Source organism: Polypterus senegalus, chromosome 9, assembly GCF_016835505.1.
Source record: "Polypterus senegalus isolate Bchr_013 chromosome 9, ASM1683550v1, whole genome shotgun sequence".
Lineage (NCBI taxonomy): Eukaryota > Metazoa > Chordata > Cladistia > Polypteriformes > Polypteridae > Polypterus > Polypterus senegalus.
The window spans coordinates 89,863,714-89,881,502 of record NC_053162.1 but is presented as its reverse complement, the minus strand read 5'-3'; the positions used below and the strand labels follow the sequence as shown (position 1 = coordinate 89,881,502).

Sequence of the window (17,789 nt, the reverse complement as noted above, 5' to 3'; positions counted from 1 at the left end):
AAACCTTTCTAAGACAGTGACCTAGAATGTGTTATGATTAGAAATTGCCAGACTTTTCACTACAAATGTATGTAATCCATCAATTTACAGCCTACAGACAGCATAACTGCTGCACTTATCCTCCTTGTCTTTTATTAAGGACTTTAGTCTTTAACTTGTTTCAAAGAGGAGGTCATTGGTAAGAGTTTTTGAATACGTTGTTTGTCTGGTATGCAAATCTGCACCACCAAAATTTTGCACAGATTGCATATTTGTACAGAAGAGGACCACAGGCTATGCTTTGTTCAGAAACTGTTCCCCTGGGGACCTATATTTTGTGATTGCACCTGTGCTTTATTTAGGGAAGGGCTCCTAGCAGGCATTTTTGGGACAAAATCTTGCACCCATACTGGGTTTAGTTATTGAAACTTTGTTCAGACCCAAAACTTTTCTACTGTGGAATTCATTTACTGACTACACTTCTATTTTAATCCATCCCAGACAAGGCCAGGTCGCCGCAAGTCATCTATGAATATAAAATGGCATCACTCATAGAAAGCACTTCCATAAAATAAAACACAAAAATTAAAAAAAAAAATACTAAGTCTGGCGTCACAGTGGTGCAATTCGTAGCCTTGCCACCTCACAGTAAGGAGTCCAAGGTTCACATCCCTGCTCCTCCCTGCGTGGAGTTTGCATGTTCTCCTTATGTTCAAACACCTGCAGGTTAGATGAATTGGCAATGTTGAATTGTCCCTTGTGTGTTTATCATGAAATGGACCGGTGCCCTATAATGGCTGGGATAAGTCCCAGACCCCCAATTTCCTGACCACATGACCACGGTCTGTATTAAGTGGGGTAGCCGAATTCAAAAATCACTGAATGCATGCTTTACACTGGACCAAGAGATAATCACAAATCATCAAACACACAGATGACCCACAGAAAACACATGCAGACATGGGGATAATAGAGTATTTGAACCAAGGATTCTGCATGTATTCTTTCATCATGCCATCTCCTTACACTTACACAAAAAAAAAAAAAAAAGCAACAAAGAAATGTAATTTCATTTTTGATAATGTATCATTTTCTAGAAGCAAGATGGTGTTCTATCAGGGCAGCTCATGGCCACATTTTAAACAATTACTGACTAAGATTATGCAGACATGGTGCCTTATTTATCATGCATTATAACATTGAAAAATTAAGCAATGTCAAGTAGCATTGCAGTATCCAAAAAACTACTATAAAATGGGCAAGAGCCAAGTGCCATTTGTTGCCCTTAACAGCAGTGACTGTGCACCATCAAAGACAGAAGAAACATAGTGGTCTAATATGTGGAAAGGCTACAATTCATAAATAAATTCTTTCGCTTGTAGTAGAAAGAGCAACACACATTCTGGCAATCTTTACTACTTTTTTTTTTTTTAATAAAAAACACAGGCACCACCCTATAAGAAAAGAAAAACCTAAACAACTTTTTTTATAATAAAGCTGAGGAAAATTGATACATGATGTACTGTAGCACTGCCAGCTAAAATGCACATTTGATTTAGGACATTGTACCTTCTCTATTGTATTCAAGTGCATTCCCTGCCACTGTCCAAAACCTGTGTGTGTGCCCCGTGGTGGACAGGGAAGGATGAGAGACAATTGCTGCCTTTCACCCACTGTTGCCTGGATTTTCTTGAGACTTTCCACAGACCTAAGTAGGCAAGTGGAAAATGGACAGTCTGAGTCTTTAAAGCAGGCCAGCTGCAAAGATCTTTAAAACCAAGGCCAAATCAATGCTATTAGTGTAGAAGAAAGTTCGATTTTACTTCAATTAAGAATTAAAAAAGGCCACTGTAAATAGATTCATTTTGAAATAATGGAAATATTTTGTTCAGTTCAATGCATAAGATTTCTAGGTCAGTAACAGCAGCTCTTTTCTATGAATCCAGCACAACAAACATATTGCACTTAAAAGCTACAGGAAATGAGAGCAGAAAAATGTTACCTCAAATAAGTAAAAATAACTTGCTGAGTTATTTGCCCAGTTATATACAAATAACAAATAAAAAAGGATGCTGCATTGATTAACAGAGGATGAGGAGTATAGATGTTACCACCCTCGCAGAGGGGTTTTTTCCCCTGACAAGTTTCACAAAGATCCAGCCATCTTGCCATTAACCCCAGGTCCCTGAAGTTAGCAACTAAGCAGTGTTCTGTGGTGTCATCTGTTTCATAAATATACAGTTTCTATTTAAAGAAAGGAAGGAAATCTGAACAAAGGAATTATGGAGATGCAGAGCCTGATAAAGCATGAATGTAATGTAGGAAAAATTAAAATATGGTGCTGCCTGACCTGAAGAACAAAAGAAGTTTAACAAATGAGCAGAGGCCATTCTGCCTATCAATCTTTTTTGCTTAGCTAATAACTACACTGCCCCAATACATCATTTACATAAAAAAAAGTTGTCAAGGCTTCTACTTGAAACATGCCGGTTCAAGCTTTCCTCTATGAGCTGATGGAATCATTCAGATGAAATATGGAGCTACAGGTGGAACAAATGCAAAGAGTTGTGAGAGTATCACTGGGTTTATAAATATACAGATGATTGGAACCTTCAAAAGGATGCACATTACAAAAATATAAGTAGGCAACCACTAATATCTTAGAAAGCAAAATGACTTGCTGTTAGGTTAGCGTATGCAGTATCAACACCTTTAAGATTTGTTTTGGTTATTATTGTTTCCCTTATAGAGGTTACACAAAACATACATTTTGTAGCTTAATATTAGGACTCCCTGCAAACAACAGTACATAGAATAGACACCACTCAGGTAAGGACAATTATTACAAGAACAGTTCAACATACAGTAGCTCATCAGTCCCTATTCACTTAACATTTGCAAATTTTCATCCAGTTAGATATTGTAGGTCCCTAAAGCACTTCTATTCATAGGATTGCCTCCTTTTCAACAAGGTAAAACTGGGCACCAAAAACACATAATGAAAGTCAATAAAACTCAATCCAACTGTATTTCACGTCAAATTTTTTTGCTATCAGCAGTGGCTCGTTCCTCAAACGGCATGCTACAGCAGAGTAGTTAAATTATTAACTCATTCGAGTTGTCTGAACCCCTAATGAGGTGAAGCTCAACATAAATTTGCTTTCAAAAAATACACTTTTCCAGTTATATGGCATAGCTAGTATACCAGTCCTACTTTTAGCATGCAAAAATGTTTTAAGCATACATCATGGACTTACATATTCAATTGCTAGCAGAACAGGTTAGTTATGTACAACAACAAAATAAGAAGTAAATTGGCTGTGACGATTAATACCAATCTATGACTGCATTCAAACACATTTATTTATTTGGCCAACACCTTTATTCAAATCGACTTACAACTTCTGAGATACAGTTATATTTATTTTCTTTTTCCAATTGGAGCAAAGGCAGGTGAAGTGATTTACTCAGGGTCACACAGTGTCAGTAGTGGCATTTGAACCAACAACCTCAAGGTTTGAAGTCCAAAGCCTTAAGCACTGCGCCACATTGCCTACCTCAAATCCAAGATAGAGTTAATTTTGAAGTGATGATTTGATTTTCTTCAGGAGTGTCCTTTTAGAGAAAGAATTTGGATCAACATTGACTTGTTTGTTGCGAGTGCAATTTCCATTTATGTTTAAAGACATCTTACTGTGAAAACGGCACCTTATTTAGCAGACAAGAACAACTAATTGATTCAGTAGCTTGAAGGTGTTGAATCGTTTGAACCTTAAAATATTTCAGATGTTGATTTTCAATCTTGTAGCCATTCATCTTGGGGGGGAAAAAAAACAATAATGCTTCTTTTTGGGAATTTTTGTGCTTCTTTATTAATATTTCTTTATGACTGCCAGTTTCATTAAAAAGTGGCAAATTTCTGCATGTAATTGAAAAGAATTTGGAAAGGAAAGGCAAGTGTGACAAAGCAACCACTATAAAACATAACAGAATTTTACTAGAAGTTGGTTGTTGTGTCATATTTCAGTAGAATGTTACAAAAAACTAAACAAATGATGTATAAAACCAGACACAAATGTTGAAAGCTAGGCTATGCTAGTTTGAAAACAAAAAGACAGACAGATGGCAACCTTATCTGTTCATCATCACTTTACTTGGTAATTTATTTAATATGACAGTGCTTTTCTGAGCAAACAAGGTTATATAGTTGGTACCCAAAACCTTTACTCCAACTCTTCAATTTATGGCACCTCTCTACTCCATCCATCCATTATCCAACCCGCTGAATCCGAACACAGGGTCACGGGGGTCTGCTGGAGCCAATCCCAGCCAACACAGGGCACAAGGTAGGGACCAATCCTGGGCAGGGTGCCAACCCACCATAGGACACACACAAACAGCACACACTAGGGCCAATTTAGAATCGCCAATCCACCTAACCTGCATGTCTTTGGACTGTGGGAGGAAACCGGAGCACCCGGAGGAAACCCACGCAGACACGGGGAGAACATGCAAACTCCACGCAGGGAGGACCCGGGAAGCGAACCCGGGTCTCCTAACTGCGAGGCAGCAGCGCTACCACTGCGCCATCGTGCCACCCCTCTCTACTCCTCTATTTGTAATTAGACTAATATATTTACTGTGGTGATTGAAAGCACACAACATACAGGATGCAAGGCATTACATCACTGCCAGCATAAATCATCAGGCTACTTTTTAGCAATCTAACCTGTTAAAGTTAGTGTTTAAAGTCTGTAGCAATGTTTTAGTGGCTTACAAAACACTAAATAACATAAGGTGCTAGTCCATCACAGGGTGAACATACACATACACACCAAATACACATCAGGGCCAGTTTAGTGTTGCCAATTTACCTAATCCGCATGAATTTGGACAATGGGAGGAAGCCGGACACTCACGTGGACATGAGGAGAAAATGTAAAACTCCCCACAAGGAGGACCCAGAAAGTGCACTCTGGTCTCCTTACTGTGAGGCAGCAGAGTTACCATTGCACCAACGTGCCACCGTTAGACTAAATTTACAAAATTAAAAAAAGACACTATATCTTAATCAAAATTGTAGAAGAAACAAAACAATTTAATCAAATCTGTATATGTGAAATTAACACATATTACAATTTATCTTTAGTCACAATCAGAACTAGTACATTTTTGAAATCAACTTCAACCTGCAGTACCCAATAATGGATTTCAACTCAGACTCCACAGCCCTGTGTGCAAAGAAAAAAAAGAAAAAAAAAAAAGCATTTGTGCAAAAATTTTCCCTTAACCAGCTTCTACTTTTTATTCTTAGTAAAGTAACTGGAATCCACTGTACTAATTCCCTTCAAAATGATGGACCTTTTCTATCATTTTTCATCTTATCTTCCTTTTGCTTAGACTGAAAAAATTCTGCTTCTTCAGTCATACAAAATCGCTTCTCTACACTGCCTATATGTGGATAGTGACTAATCCATTCTAACCCTTAAGTCCTTCTTATAAGATGTCCTTTCACCCTGTATATACTCATACAGTCATAGTGTAAGTAGGTTTAATGTCTCCCCCAAAGATCATTAGCAGCTTACAGTAGGTAGATATGAATACTGTATACGATGTTAAGGTAACCAGACCACTGCCTTAACAACTGAGCCAATCTATTTTTTTCAGTCCTGATAAAGATCACATAATAATGAGGTCTTCATTCTAACTAAACTTAACAAATATTTGTTCTCCTCTGCTCTTCTCACCAGCTGCATTCCATATGTTCTTCATTGACCTCACTCTTTAGAATATATATAGCAATAATATATATAGCAAATATTAACCAACTTTGGTTTCTTATATTACACTGCTCTGTCTTCATCACTTCAAATCATCTGCTCTTGGTTACAGCATCCTCAGTCAGTTATTTTCACCACACTAAAATCTCCCCTTCAGATGTCAGCCAATTTGAAATATTTCTTGAAGTCTAAACCATTGAATTTATGCCTGTACATTCTAAACAAGTAACCGATATGTCTTGCCTACTCTTAATTTTTTTGCCCCTTTTGTTAGTAGGTCTATTGCCTCTTCCTCTTAAAACATTTAAAATGACACTTTCTTTCCCTTCCCTTACTATGAATTTAATTTCAACCAGGGCTACAATTTTATTGTTTGTAGCAGCTCTACAACTAAAGATACCAAAGTCAGTCTTGCTGTCAAAACTCTATGGACCTGGGTTCAATCCCTGTCTGAGGTATGGTCTAAATGGAGTTTGCACATTCTGCCTATGCTTTTGTACTTCAGTCTATGTATAGTTAGTTGGGTACATGGCTAATTAGCAACTCCAAATTACCTGCGTGAGTGGCCATTTTTACAGTATATGGAGATTTTGGTCCGAATTAATTTGCGTCTTCTACCTGAGGCAACCAGAACAGACTGTTCCTTGCAGCTCAATCTCTTCTCTCTGTTATATACACTGTCCAAGATTTCCTGGTTTGATGAAACCAAGATTAGCATCATATCTAAAGGAGACTGGATACCACCCATTACCTGCGCAATACCATTCCAAAGGTGAAGAATGATGGTGGCACCATCATGTTATGGGTTTGTTTTTTTAAGCAGCAAGTACTGACTAAACAGGGTTGGGCTAAAAATTGAATGGAGCAAAGTAATGAAACCTGTACCACAGTGCTCGAAACTGGGCCAAATGTTCACCTGTCAAAAAAACAATCACCCTAAGCAAAGACAGAGTTGTCAATGAGCCAACAAAGAAATGGCTCAAGGACAATTCTGAGGGTGTTCTTGAGTTGCCCAGCCAGTCCCCGGAATTGACAGTTTTGGAGGATCTGCAGAGAAAAATGACAGAAAATCCCCCAAATACAGGTACTCAAAGCTTGACAAGTCAGACATAAGACGACTTCAGGCAGTTATTACAAAAGGGGCTCCAACTAAGCACGGAGTAAAGGGTCTCAATACTTAAGTCAATCAGATATTGCAGCTTTTTATTTTGCAAAATTTTCTAAAAATCCTGCTTTTGATTTGTCATTCTAGGTTGTACTGAGCATTGCTTGATGAGTAGTGTTGACCGGCAAAATTCAACGCAGTGTTTTTCACAGTGAATATGCTGGGCTCTGTGGTGACCTTTGCTGAATATTGTCCCAGAAATATGCCTTGCGGCCAGCTTAGGCAAACATTTTTTACCCCCCAAAGCTCCCAGCGTGACATCACAATGCTGTACCAGCCATGCACACAACTTTCACACATGCTTACTATAAGATTGTTGCAGACATAGCTGTACTCACTTCACCAAAGGGAGAAAACCAGCTCTTCTACACACAGTTGTTTCAATCTCCCCCAGCTCCTTGATTGCTGTATGTGGCTCATCAATTATCTTAAAAAGATAAAAATGGGACCCGAAGCCACAAAGGCTGAAAAACAATGCTGATTTCTATCCCACATGCATTTAAAAACATAAAACAAAAGCAGTATTTTTATTTGCGAAGTACATTAACAGTCCATAATGAGAAAATTAGGAGTACTGCAACCAGATATATAAAGCTAATCCCTGGCAGTACAGCACTACATGGCTAATTATACAGGAAAATTAGTCATGTGCCAAGTTAAAATTCCAAAATATACCTTAAAGAAGCCCTACCCTTCCTGTCATAAGAAAATCAAAGAGCACACTGGGAAATAAATAAAAACAAAAAAGATTTATTACTATTTACAATGTGTTTCTTTCTTCTCTACTGAAGAAGAAAATGGGAAGCATCTGCACAGATACATGGGGCACAAAAAAAAGACATTCTAGCTGCACCCAGAGCCGGGACTTCAAACAACTGAACAAGCCAGTTCTACGCTGCCAACTTGTAGCACAGCCAATGAATCTGTGTCCCAAGAGCGAAACTCTGTTAATGTAAATGATCTATATTTTATTTACATTTTGCAGTTTTCCGGCCATTTGTTATATTTTGTTTCAGGTTAATCGTTTCATTTGTGTTTTTTACTGTTTGAGGCACACTGGTGCAGTGGTTAACGCTGTTGGCTTACAGCTCAGGTCACATTTTTGGCCACAATAAATTGTCCAACATACTGTATTTGTCAAGCTTTCCCTAGCCCTCAGGAACACTTCAAAGACAAGTGCACCATTATATTTCACTTCAAACTAGTTCCGTTTATCCTTCCCAGTTGACTTCAATGAATTCAACAGAGCTCAAAAGCTCTCAAGCATTTCCGTGATTTCGGCAAACTCACAGAAAAACTATTGATAAGGGAAATAATTTTAACGATTTTATCACAAGGTTGCATACTTGCTGAATCTGTTTATGTACAACAAATGGCATAAGACTACCACCGAAAAGCAGCCCAAGGAAATAAAATTGATGCCAAACAGAAAAGGGAAATGGGAAATATTTGGCTTATTGAGTGTGCCATTGTCACACATTAGAGTTGAACTGGCCTTCCCTCCATACACCACTAAGTTAAATCATATTGGCCAGATGGGACTTTTTTTCCTGTATAGCTTCACTGTTTGAAAACTCAATACATTTCTTTTCCAGCAGGTCATGCACTCAGCCATCATCTTAAACTAAAATGAACACCATCTGCTCTTAAGACAAACAAATCGCCAAGGCAAGATGGGATTTTTCCAGTTAGAAAGGAATTTATGAACCATTAACAAGAGCCTTCAAGCACTCATTTAACCCTTTAGGTCTTAAATTTTGGTTAAAACCTGGCTAAAAACAATTTAATTTCAAGAGTTATACATTTTCAGGAAAATACGTGAGCAACAAAATTATGTTCTCATTATTTCATTCCTGTAAATGAAACTGCTATAAATTATGTTTGCAAGACATGTCTGCCATGTTGCATTAGCATGGAAATTCTGTGCTGCATAAAACAAAACATTCAGCTTCTAGAACATAGAAATTCACTACTATCAGGGTATCAAGAGTGAAGTAAAATAAAACCTGGCGTGAAAGTGCATATATAAATAGAAAATTATGCGATGACTAAAAAACAATTTTCACACACTGGCCACTAGAATTGCAAGACAAGGAAACCACATTATAAACCTTGAGCTGCAGTTCGTGCAGGCCCACAGAGGTCCAGATCTCATAAAAGCCACTTGGATTACTTTGAGGAAGCAATAATCCAGAAAAACAGAATACCTCATCTTTACTCCTTAAGGGCCACCACAGCTAGAGCATATGAAACTGCTTCAATGACAGGTCTTTCTGCAATTTCTATTCACCACAAAATGTATTTATACCACAGTCCATAGAGAATGTGCACATTCCCAGTCCTTGTCTTTATAAAAATATGATTCTACAAACTCTATTAAATTGTCTGCACTGAAAGATTTATCTTAACATTTAAACTACTATTACATATAAGACCAAGTTGACATCCTAGCATAATGGCCAGCACGGTCAACTCAAAGCAATACAAAACAATGTTGACTCGATTACAAACCCCAGCCACTGTCTGTGTGGAATTTCCTTTTTCTCTCCATGCTTGAATGGATTTTTACCAAGCACTCCCCACTTCCTCCCACATCCCAAAATTGCATGGATTAGGTTAACTGGCACAAAAGTTTTCTGCAATGAACTGGCCTTCTGTTCAAGGTTGGTTCTTATTTTATACCCAATAATGATTATCATGCCAAGGCAAAGTTATGAGATGCCATTAGCCAATTTATTTTTACCTTGTTGCTTTGTCCAGCACCATGTGATGGTGCAAACAATAAAAAGCACTATATAAAATAACATTCCTGGGAACATCCTCTCCAGGACGTGCTTTACACCTCAAGACTTCTGAACAGAATTAAACAGGTAAGATCAAAAAATGAATGAGTTGGAATACCGTATATACTTGCGTTTTAAGTTCTCCCGTAGATAAGTCAGGGCTCGATTTTACCGTATAATTTCTAGTATTTTATAATGTTGGTCGTATAAGTCGAATGTGGAAAACTCACAATATTGGTCCAAGAGAATATGATATGCTAAGGCCCACCTGAGAGAGTAAGCATGGAGCACACTGCCTTTTTTTCCTATGTATTATGCCTACAAGACCACACGGTAATATCCAAACTATTCCGACATTTCACACACCTTTATCGTAACAGCATCCCTTATCTACAATGGAGCGTTTGATCAGGAGAAAATATGAAGCTGGTTTTAAATTGAAAGTCATTGAAGTGGAGAAAGAAATTGGTAACTGCTCTGCTGCAACAAAATTCAATGTGTCTGAGAAACTGGTGCAAGATTGAAGGAAGCATGAACATTTAAAAGAAAAAAAAAAAACCAACTAAGTGTTATGTTTTTGAACGGACGTTTAAGTCGGGGTCTGATTTTATGATAGATTTTTCGGGGTTCAAGACCCACATTATATGCAAGTATATACGGTAATCGCTCTTTTAATTACATAGTCATCTTCATAAAGTGCATTACCACTAGATAAAAAAAAAAAAAAATCAAAGAAGAATACAACTGAGAAACACAAATACATCCACCTATCTATCCATATATTGTATATCCAATCAAATAATAAATTATTTCAGTCAACATGACAGTGTGGCTGCCTTACGGCTCCTTATAAATTCCCAGTCCAAACGCTGTAGTTTCTTTATCCACATACTTCAGTGTTCTGTCACCTAAAAGACATGCAGCATAATTTTAACAAGCAACTTCAAAAGACAGGTGGTGTAGGAGATTCTGTTCTTTGCTGGACCAATGTTGCATCTAGAGGGCTATGGTACAAACTGGCTCCCCATCACATTGTGTGCAAAAAAAGCTGTTTCATATATTGGATGGATGAATAATTGGGTAGCGCAGCAACCACCGGATGCTAAAACTCACCTACTCCAATTTCCAACTGAGGTTTTTGATGGATACTACATACTATCCTGTTGCTTGCATGGGTTTGACTCCACAATGCAAATACATGCTGTAAGTTGAAGAAGGACTATTACAATGTACTCTGGAGTGAAAAGAAAACCTAAGCTGTCGGTTTTATATGCAGGGCTGGTATTTATTCATTACCATTAACCCTCACCAGGATAAGGAAAAATACATAAAAAATGTATGGAAGCATACAGGAAAATGCATAACATCCCATTCTCCAACATACTTAATGCAAATTCATAAAGGAACCTCTCCAATTAGTCTAACTTCCCTTCAATACTCTAATCTGCACATCTGCATTTGGGAGGAAAAGAAGAATATCCAAAGGAAAACCCTCTCAGACAGAAGGCTGAACATGGGATTCACAGCCTGCTTGTTGAGAATGTCCGACAGCAGTGCTCTGATAATTTTTAAATTACCCTTAAATGCATAAAAAAAGAAAGGGGTTGCAATAATGCTTTGTGTTAATGTATCTAAAATTTATTTCTATAGTCCTTAAATGTGAAAAGCCACTATAAACAAAATTCCAAAATGCCAGCCTGAACTACACTTTCCTATGTAATTGTATAAAACTCAGGAGAAGAATAGTCCTTTAAATGCCTAAGATGGAGAGATGTACAATGAAGTGCAAGATCCTCAATTTCAAGTGCTACTAGGACCAGATCTGGCTCCTTCTGGATAACATTGATTTGTAAATGCATGAATGACTGGATGGACAGATGTTTCTCCCGAATGGAAAAAGGAAGAGCAGTATGGATATGAATTCATATAGATGGTTTGCTTATAAAGATTACACAATCTATTAAATTGTTCAATTTACCAAGTGGACTTCTGAAACATATACAGTAATTTACAGAACCAAAATATAAAAAAAAAAAAAACACACAAAAAAAAAAAAACAAAACATTTTAATTCTTCCAGAATAAATAACTTTTATAAAATTATTTAAGGAGTATTAACATTCTCTGCACTGGAAGCAAACTACAGTAATGGCAGCTGAGCATGTTTTTGTGACTGACATGAAAAAGTATTTTAGATTTTATATATACACACACACACACACACATTATTACGAACTGCTGCCTAATGGATCAGTGTCTTGGTTTCAAATTGAACTGCTCGTTGTTGACTGTATGGAGTCTCCCCATTCCCCCTGTTCCTATGTGGGTTGTACTCCATGTACCCTGGTTTACTACCTACATCGCAAAAGATTAGCATGTTTGCTTGATTGGCGATTCCAAATATTTCCTTTGTGAATGTGAGAATTTATATGAGTGTTGCAGACAGTTGCCCAAAACTACATTGACTCAATGCCCACAAACGTTCAACTTCTGCGCAATTTCTATGTCAGCAGTGTTCTGTTGCAATTCATCTCTTGATCATCTAATCCTCCGCCTCAGACTGAAGCTCAACTTTTCCTAACCCAAGACGGGATAGACATTTCATTCAAGGCATATATTTAGAAAAGCATTTATGTCTGTGAAGCTTAAACATTCTCTTCCACAACCCAAAGAAGGTCTCAACAACTATGGAAAAAATCTAGTATGTAATATGTTCTTGGTCAGTGGAGTCACTAGGTTGTCCTGCAATATGTAAAATACTGTGAACATTCTAGCTTCTTCCATCGTGCTCTGACCGGAATGAAGACATTTTTGGCCATCAGGAAAGACCTGGTAACTCAAAAATCTTTTAAAAAAAAAAACACCTCAATTTTGAACAAAATGAGTTACTAGGTTTTTCCATTGCACGTGAGAGGTGATGTTAGTTTGACAGGTGGCCCCATGTGAGCAATTCTGGGCATTTGCAGTGAACCTTCTTCAGGGTAGGTGCTTTCAAACTGAGTGGAGCTATAACTCTAGTTAAAAAATGTGAATTATGAAGCAAGCAGATTAGACAGTGTGAATGGCATGTGGTCTTAGATCACAGGCTAATTCCTGCTTCTTGTTGAGCTCCTTCACCAAAACTTCCCATGTACCAGTCCCATATGCTAATTATATGATAGGCCTGATTAATGACCTGTCCATCTAAATACTCCATAAAAAGATGGTCAATTCAAGTAAAATGAGTTTGAAACAAAGGTTATGATTTAGATAGAGGGTATTCTGCATTATGATCATTCTTCAATTGTTATATACAAACTGCAAAAAGCAACTCATGTCAGCCAGCACATCAACCCACATCACCTATATAAATAAAATATTCCCAGTTTCTTAATTTCATATTGAATAAAATTTCCCACACACACACACTAACAGGAAACAAGAACTCCAAAGCTGCAAGAGATCCAATGCAAAGGAGATACTAGAATCCGAGAAATTACTTTGAAAGCATACCTGCAGATTTTGTTTTATATTATATACGTAAATTGTATACACACAAACACATACAACACTTTTTATAAGCATTTCTATGTATGCAAGTACATAAATGCAGTAGCATAGCAATTAGGGTTCAAGTGCATGCAAAAAAAAAAAAAAATTATCTGTAGTCAAAATCTGCTCAAGCAGGTTTACTCAAAATCAATAGACTTCTACCATTTTTTAGGCTGAGCCCAATACCAAAATTTTACATATTAAAAAACACACACACAACACACTCTCCTGCTTTTTATTAAACTTTCTCTTTCCACTTTGTTCTCTACTACACAAAGTGGAAATATCTACACAATAATATTTCTGAACAACTTAGAATATACCCGATACTGCCTGGGAAGCGGCTCAGGATGTTCATGACCCAGGAATTAGATAAAACTGGATGAAGGATTTTACAGCCTGTAAGTCTTTCAGATACTGTCTTTGATAGTTAACAACACAGACATGAGGTGCTGCCCAGAATTACACCATTCAAGAATGGGTGACATTTGAACCCTCTGCACCTAAACCTTTAAGCCACCTTCCTGCATAAATAGTGCTATATATAAAATATAGAAAATGGACAGACAGCAGAGACTGATCCACTACAAGTTAGCATGTGAATTGGGATAAAACATGAATAAAAATACACATGTAATATCAGGCGCCAAACACACACTATTAATTTCAGGCGATTGCATCACTTCCTTCAACAGCTATTTGAAATTTCATAATCAGAATCTAAGTACTGTACAAACTTTCATTGTGTGCAATTATCCCTGTCTGAATGGGTATCACTACCTACAATATACAAAATAAAATTGCAAGAATTTCACTAGAAGGCCAAAAGCAAGCATTTTTGGATCAACAGCATCTTTTAATTCATTACTTTAATATATTCTTAGTTATTCAAATTAGGTTGCTACTGATGGCACATTAAGTGAAATAGTAACCAAAGCTAACACAAGAATGTATAAGACTAAAACAAACATACACCCGAGCCCGAGGCAAATCCATTTTAGATTAACATGTTGAGTGTAAGCAGTTTTGTTTGATTTTAGACGAACATAAATAGACATTCAGAATCACAAAAAAATACCCATACATTCGTTACTGAACCTTTTAATTCAGGAGCTTATAGAGTCAGGAGCTGAATTTGGGGTAACTGGTGGGAAGATGCCAGAGATCGGATTGTGGGGTGTAAAAGGGAGTAATAGTGCATGGCACTTTAGGGCAGGAAAGTTGGTAAACTAAGCTATCTGGGAGACAGGGACTTGAAAACATCTAGAATATCCACACATGTAAGCCATTTTTGCTTTCGGTTAATAATCTATTCATGGTTATATTAAATGAATATGTTGGCCTCCCTAGGCTAGTACTTGTGAATATAAGCAACTGACAGTTTACAAAACTGTCTTTTATGTAAATCTAATGTATTTAAGTGCCCTAAACGAGTCTTTATTTTTATAGTGCTGATCTCTAAACAGTTGGAAATATAACAAAAGAAAAAGAGACAGTATGCAATAAATGGAAAATAAGTATTCAGGATTACAAAATAAATACATGGGAGCAACGATCCAATGATTATTTTTGATTGTGTCTAATACTGTACAACTCTTTGTTGTAGAGGGGCACAGCCTTTCTTACCAGCATTATGCACAAGACTGGAACTTCTGGACGGGCTGCCACTTTATCAATGGGCAAGTAGTCTTTTGGAATAAGCAAAGTAAGGCTAGTTGACCTATTCCAGCTCAACTCTACAGCACTAACTAGTATATAGGCGTTGTGACACAGTTAATGTCAAAGGTTCGCAGTTACTTTTATGTCTCATTTTATGTACAAAATGTAACTTGACAGTGACAAAACTTACCCTGAAGTAAAAAAAGAAATAAAACACTAATTATCAAAGCAGCTACAACGCCCTTTAAACTGACAGACCCTTGCCAAACTGTGAATGAGGTGTCATCCTTCAGTCTATCGGGATATGTCTTTAAATAGGGAAGCGTAATACGCGCAATCCAAATAGCGCCCATTATTTACATTTAAGCCCAGTGTATAGGACTGCGATTATGACCCGTTAATAAGAACCGCCTTGTCTATTCTGCCCAGCTCAGTTTTACTGTCAAATTTGGTCTGGCCAATCACAGAAACCCCAAGACAAAACAAATTCGATTTGCACAGCCTGTTCCAGTAAATACTGCAGTCCATCAAACGCTATTTAATAGCATATACTCCAAAAATTTAAACTGCATTCATGTGAAAGGCGGTGGCCAGGGCTGTGTCACCTGGTTTCTCCCACTCGAATAGCATTTTCCCTCCTCTGTTTGAGGTGGGATGCAAGAGGTGCACGTCTCAACTATATCTTTCTCTCTCTCACTTTGCCGACTTTCCGCGACGCGCACATATCTCATGTTTTCGGAAAAGCTGTCACTCAGTCAGTGCAGTGGAAAGTCCTGCACACAGATCGCCCTACTCTTTCCCCCCTCGAGGTACACTTCTCGCTTCTGTTTTTTTCGGAAATCACGTTTTAGAAGTTAAATCCGCAGGACCGCCCACCACACCAGGCCCCGGACGCATCCCCGTAATTTCCATCCTACACATACCTTCTAGCGTCACCTCTTTGCCGGCTTTCTTCAGCGCTTGGACGGCCTGGTCGTGGGTAGCTTCGCGGAGATCATTACCGTTGACGGACAGGATAGCATCGCCGACCCTCAAAGCGCGACTCTGATCGGCAGCCAGACCCGGAAAAATCTTCGAAATTAAGATGGGCATTCGGTTCTCGCGTCCTCCTTTGATGCTGATGCCGAGTCCGCCAGACTCCTGCTTCACGATGCGAACTTTTCTCACCGTTTCAGACTGACTACTTTCTAAATTCAAACTATTTTCTCCATAACGCCCAGGACCCGCGCTGCTAAAACTGGAGCCAGGACTACCATAGCTAGAGCCAGGGCTTCCAAAATCGGAGTTGTTCCCGTTGTCCTGGGCAATACGAAAAGAACCGGGGCTACCAAACCCATAGGTGGGATTCGCGGCAACTCCTGCAGGGCTCCCGGTCCGCCGGAGTGCGCTGTGATTCCCGTGTTGGTTCTGGATCCGATTCGAGTTCACAGCTGGACCTGTACCATTAGATATTCCATTCCACACACCGGAATTGGGGTTTAAATCCACAGCACCTGCGTGCGCCGGGCTAACTTCGGCATCTGCTGTCAGAGTTAGCGTTTCTCTTGTGAGTTCTGCCAAAACACGAATCCAGCGATCCCGCAGCAATAGTTCCAGTAGTCCATTCTTATCAGCGCGTGTCCAAACAGCCATTTTAACACTTGTTCATAGTGGATTTAATGGTCCAAGACTAAACTACACCACCCTACAAACGCATTGAACTTAGCAAAACCAACCGCCTTATTGCGAGGCGAAGTGGTGTATTAGACTTACTTATTTATTCACAAGGACGGGGAACGAGGCCGCGCCCCACGAGAATAAAAGTTCCTGTGAACCAATCATGGAGTTTTTCCTCATTAATATTAACAAGTAAGGCGGAACTTTGAAATATGCAATCTTTTTGTTGAGTACAGAGGCACGTGGTTTAAAAGCTATAAAGGTTCTCCTGTGTACAGTATATTGCAAGGGAAGCGCGTTATCTACATAGTTTCTTTCCTGCATTTTTAAAATAAGTATACAACTGTTGCGTCCATTCTGTGCTTCCTGCTCTCATTTAATGCTGCCAGTTTTAAAGCAAAGGAACTTTTGAAACAAGTTAAACCTTTCTGCCTAAAACAAGTAAAAAAAGTAACTTTAGTTATTCCACAAGGTTTTCCAGAGTCTCAATAACCGCAAGGCTGTAACTGCAATATACTGAAAACACCTCAAAATCATCAAATTCGCTCAGTAAAAACTACATTACTGGCTCGTAATTCTGCACTTACCTATATCTAGAGGATCCTGATTCTACTCTATGCAAAGCAATTTAAAAGTTATATGAATTAAAATCAGGTTGCCTAAATTTGTCCATCTACTCACATGTTAAAACACTGATCAAGATGCCACAGAACATATTGCCATATGCATCCACTGCCACTCATTACTAGCATATTTAATTTCATCCAATATTAACAATTTTGAGGTGTGGGGTGAAAAACATGGAGAAATGCAAACCAGATGAGAAAATTCGGCCTCCAGATAGTGATTAGCCAGGTGCAGCATACACACTCCTAGATTTTTGACCTCTGGACCACACACAGTAAAACAACACAATTACATTAGAAGTACTTTTATTAAAAAGGTAACATATAAAGCAATTGGCACTAAGAAAGCTAACAGCCCATTCACTGACAATCCATTGTCTGTCCTGATTATACATTTCAGAGCTGTGAGCAGCTGGCAGCCCTGTGTACAGAGTTGGAAATCAGCCTGGACAGGACACAAGTCAGTATTCTTGAAGAACCTTATATGGTGATCCAAAATACATTTCAAAATACATTTTTTCCACATTGTTGCATATTTAAAAATTTAGAATAAAGGCATGTTACGTGACATGAAGGCACAAACACCATTGTACGATTTAATCAAATTACTT

The 17,789-nt window shown here is 38.2% G+C and overlaps 1 protein-coding gene across 1 annotated transcript in view; it reads right to left on the bottom strand.

The window, feature by feature from the left end:
* sntb2 (syntrophin, beta 2) overlaps window positions 1–16,657 on the bottom strand; it is a 313,602-nt gene extending 296,945 nt beyond the window's left edge. Inside the window, exon 1 of the mRNA XM_039763457.1 lies at window positions 15,820–16,657. Coding sequence (XP_039619391.1) covers window positions 15,820–16,528 — 709 coding nt within the window. The 5' untranslated portion in view covers window positions 16,529–16,657. The remainder of the gene's footprint in view (window positions 1–15,819) is intronic.
* Window positions 16,658–17,789: the final 1,132 nt, after the last annotated feature.